Source organism: Lycium barbarum, chromosome 5, assembly GCF_019175385.1.
Source record: "Lycium barbarum isolate Lr01 chromosome 5, ASM1917538v2, whole genome shotgun sequence".
NCBI classification, from domain to species: Eukaryota; Viridiplantae; Streptophyta; class Magnoliopsida; order Solanales; family Solanaceae; genus Lycium; species Lycium barbarum.
The window spans coordinates 118,961,467-118,965,350 of NC_083341.1; the positions used below are offsets into that span (position 1 = coordinate 118,961,467).

General features: G+C 41.0%; 1 protein-coding gene across 1 annotated transcript; it reads left to right on the forward strand.

The window, feature by feature from the left end:
- Positions 1–359: 359 nt before the first annotated feature.
- On the forward strand, positions 360–3,088 carry LOC132639678 (uncharacterized). Its single transcript, XM_060356115.1, has 5 exons — positions 360–749; positions 861–1,050; positions 1,683–1,863; positions 2,055–2,132; positions 2,608–3,088. Exons 1-5 carry the CDS (start codon positions 360–362, stop codon positions 3,086–3,088), a joined length of 1,320 nt encoding a protein of 439 aa, XP_060212098.1.
- Positions 3,089–3,884: the final 796 nt, after the last annotated feature.

A 3,884-nucleotide genomic window follows, 5' to 3' on the forward strand; every position in this document is an offset into this window, starting at 1 on the left:
TAAACTTTTATGAAGATATCTCAAGCATACCGCCTGGAATGTACCAAGTCCAAGAGGGTCCATATCAAGAGGGTCCCCTTCTGCCAGTTGAGAATGTTCAATATGCAGACTACATCGCGAAAGAGGAAATTCCTGGGCCAGTTCAATGATACTAGAGACCTCAACAAGGGCAGGGTGAATACAACAACAACCAAGAGAACTACAACAACAACAACCAAGGGAATTACAATAACAACTATAGTGGAGCAAACTAAGGTAGATACAACAACAATAATGGTAACTTCGCAAACAGAAGTTTCAACCCTTACATTCCACCAAAAGGGCAATTTAATGATCAAGGTAGTTCGAGGTTGGAGTCAATGCTTGAAAAAGTGTTGACAAGTCAAACAAATACTAAAAAGACATTATCTGGGTTATCAGAGACAGTGGTTTCTCACACAGTGGCTATTCAAAACCTTGAACAGCAGATGCGTGATCTTTCCAGAGAGCAGCATCCTACTAGAAAGGGAGGACTTCCTAGTGATACTATTCCAAACTCGAAGAATGGTGGTGGTGTGGAGCGTACTTTTGGTATTAGCACGAAAAGCAGTAAAATACTTCAAGGTGCTGACAAGAAGGAGGTTAATCTAGATTTGGTTATTGAGGAGGAAAAGGTGCATTCTAATGTACCTATAGTAGATGATGAGGTCCAGGTTAAAGAGAAAGATGATGATGTTACTGCTGATACTAGGAAACAGATGATAAAAGGGGCATTTCTCCCTTTGACTCAGATGTACAAAGCAAAACCTCTATTTCCTCAGAGGTTGGCTAAGAAGAATGATGATGCTAAGTGTCAAAAGTTCAATGATCGGTTGAAGCAGTTAACGGTGAATTTTGCATTCTTAGATGTTGTCAAAGAGATGATCGGATTTGCCAAGTTTGTGAAAGACCTGCTTATGAAGAAGAGGTCTGTTCAACACGAGACAGTGAATTTAACTCATCGTGTGAGTTCGATTATTGTTTCCATTACAGTTCAGAAGAAGGGAGATGCAGGGGCGTTTACCATTCCGTGTAATATTAGGCTTCATGAATTTTCCCTTGCTCTGTGTGATAATGGGGTGAGTATCAACTTAATTCCCCTTGCTATTTTCAAAAAATCCAGATTAGGAATGCCTAGACCGATTTCTATGAGATTACAAATGGCGGATAGATCCATTAAGAAGCTAGTTGGGGTTCTAGATGTGTGTTGGTGCAAGTGGGTAAGTTCATGTTGCTTGCTGATTTCATTATTTTGTATTGTGCGGCTGATAAAGATATTCCCATCATCTTGGGAAGACCCTTCCTTACTACGGGCAGAGCTCCTTATGGACTCTAAAAAGAATGAAATCAAGTTCCGACTGAATGATGAAGAAGTGACTTTCCAAGAAACTAAGGGGATGAATTTGCCAAGTGCTTAAGAGAGTATCTCGGTTATTGATTCATTTGATGGGATTGATGATTCTGTCGAACACAAAATGGAAGAAGAAAGTTTGGGAGAAGCTCTTGCTGCTGTTCTGGTAAACCTTGATGCTGATGATATAGAACCACTCCACCAGCGAAACCTTCTATTGTTGAGCCGCCAAAGCTTGAGCTTAAGCAGCTCCCATCACACTTGAGGTATGAGTTCCTTGGTCCGAATAAGACATTTTTCGTGATCATTTTAGCATTAGTGATTGAAGAACAAATTGGGCAATCAGTGGAGATTTTGTGCGAGTACAGACATGCTATTTGTTGTACCATAGCAGACATTCGGGGCATTCCTTCTGGTATTTATGAGGATAAAATTCAGCTAGAGAAGGATAGGAAGCTGAATGTTAAACATCAGCGGAGATTGAACCAAAATATGTAAGAAGTCGTGAAAAAGGAGATCATAAAGTGGTTAGATGCTGGGGTAGTGTATCTAATTGTAGACAACAAGTGAGTGAGTCTTGTTCAATATGTTCCAAAGAAAGGGGGCATCACTGTGGTGTCTAATGCAAAGAATGAGTTGATTCCCCTCGTACAGTTACTGGATGGCGTGTTTGCATGGACTATAGGAAGCTGAATTCAGCTACTTGTAAAGACCATTTTCCCATGCCTTTCATTGATCAGATGCTTCATAGGCTGGCTGGGAGGTATTACTATTGCTTTTTAGATGGGTACTTTGGCTATAATCAGATCAACATTGCCTTAGAAGATCAAGAGAAGACGACTTTCACTTCTCCTTATGGGACATTTGCATTCAGCCGAATACCCTTTGGGTTGTGTAATGCACCAACAACTTTTCAAAGGTGCATGATGTTGATCTTTTCTGACATAGAAGAAGACTTCTTGGAAGTGTTCATGGATAATTTTTCTATTGTGGGCAATTCATTTGATGATTGTCTTGACCATCTAGGTCAAGTGCTGAAATGATGTGAAGAGACAAATCTCGTGCTAAATTGGGAGAAGTGCCACTTTATGGTAAAGGAAGGGATTGTCCTCGGTCACAAAATCTCTGAAAAGGGGAATTGAGGTCGATCAAGAGAAGATAGATGTGATTGCAAAACTTCCTCCACCCATCCCAGTCAAAGGTGTCTGGAGTTTCTTAGGATATGCTGGGTTCTACAGGAGCTTCATCAAAGATTTATCCAAGATTTCTAACCCGATGTGCAAGCTTCTTAAAAAAGAGGCTAAGTTTGAGTTTGATGACAAGTGTCGAAAGGCATTTGATGAATTCAAGGAGCGTCTCACTTCTGCTCCTGTTATTGTTACTCTTGATTGGTCCCTGCCGTTTGAGTTGATGTGTGATACTAGTGGTTTCGCGATTGGTGTTGTGCTTGGCCAGAGGCACAATAAAATTATGCACCTGATATACTGTGCTATTAGGACTCTTAATGCAGCACAGATGAACTACACAATGACTGAGCAAGAGCTGCTTGCTATAGTATATGCTTTTCAAAAGTTTCAGTCCTATTTGTTGGGGTCTAAGGTTGTGGTGTACGCTGACCATGCTGCGTTGATGCATCTTGTGGAAAAAAAGGAAGCTAAGTCACGACTGATTCATTGGGTCCTTTTGTTGCAAGAGTTCGATTTTGAGGTGAAGGATTGAAAAGGGTTCGAAAATTAGGTTGCTGACCATCTCTCTAGGCTTGAGAAAACTGGGGTGCCAGCAGAGGAACTTGATATTGATGATTCATTTCCGAATGAGCAAGTTTTGGCGATGTCTATGCAAGTGTCACCTTGGTATTCGGATTTTGCTAATCACTTGGTGACTAGTATCATTCCTAACGAGATCAAATCTTACCAGAAAAAGAAGCTTTTGCGGGATTCTCGTCAGTACTATTGGGATGAACCATACTTATTCAGAACTTGCGCTGATAACATTTTTTGGCATTGTGTTCTAGAGAGTGAGGTGATGGAGATTCTGAAGGCTTGCCACGACTCTCCAGTTGGGGGACATCATTGTGGTACGAGGACTGCTGTAAAGGTTCTCGAATGTGGTCACTATTGGCCTACTCTCTTTTATGATGCTAATTTGATGGTGCATTCTTGTGATCAATGCCAAAGGCAAGGGAGTATTAGTAGGAGGCAATAGATGCCGATGAACTTTGTAATGGAAGTTGAGGTGTTTGATGTGTGGGGGATTGATTTTATGGAACCCTTTGTGAGCTTTTGTGGTATGAAGTACATCTTGGTGTTTGTTGACTATGTTTCTAAATGGGTAGAAGCGGTGGCTTTACCTAATAATGAAGCCAGAAGTATGATGGAATTCTTGAAAAAGAACATATTTACTCGTTTTGGTACCCTAAGGGCGATAATCAGTGATGGTGGTTCTCACTTTGCAACAAAGCCTTTGCGGGATTGATGGAGAAGTATGGATTCAAGCATAGGGTGACAACCCCTTA

Excerpts from the sequence above, each read along its gene's own strand:
- LOC132639678 (XM_060356115.1), top strand. The coding sequence starts at position 360 with ATGCTTGAAAAAGTGTTGACAAGTCAAACAAATACTAAAAAGACATTA. Across the intron at positions 1,051-1,682 it reads AGGGGCGTTTACCATTCCGT|CATTAGTGATTGAAGAACAA; the intron begins GTAATATTAGGC and ends TGATCATTTTAG. Across the intron at positions 1,864-2,054 it reads CGGAGATTGAACCAAAATAT|GAAGCTGAATTCAGCTACTT; the intron begins GTAAGAAGTCGT and ends CATGGACTATAG.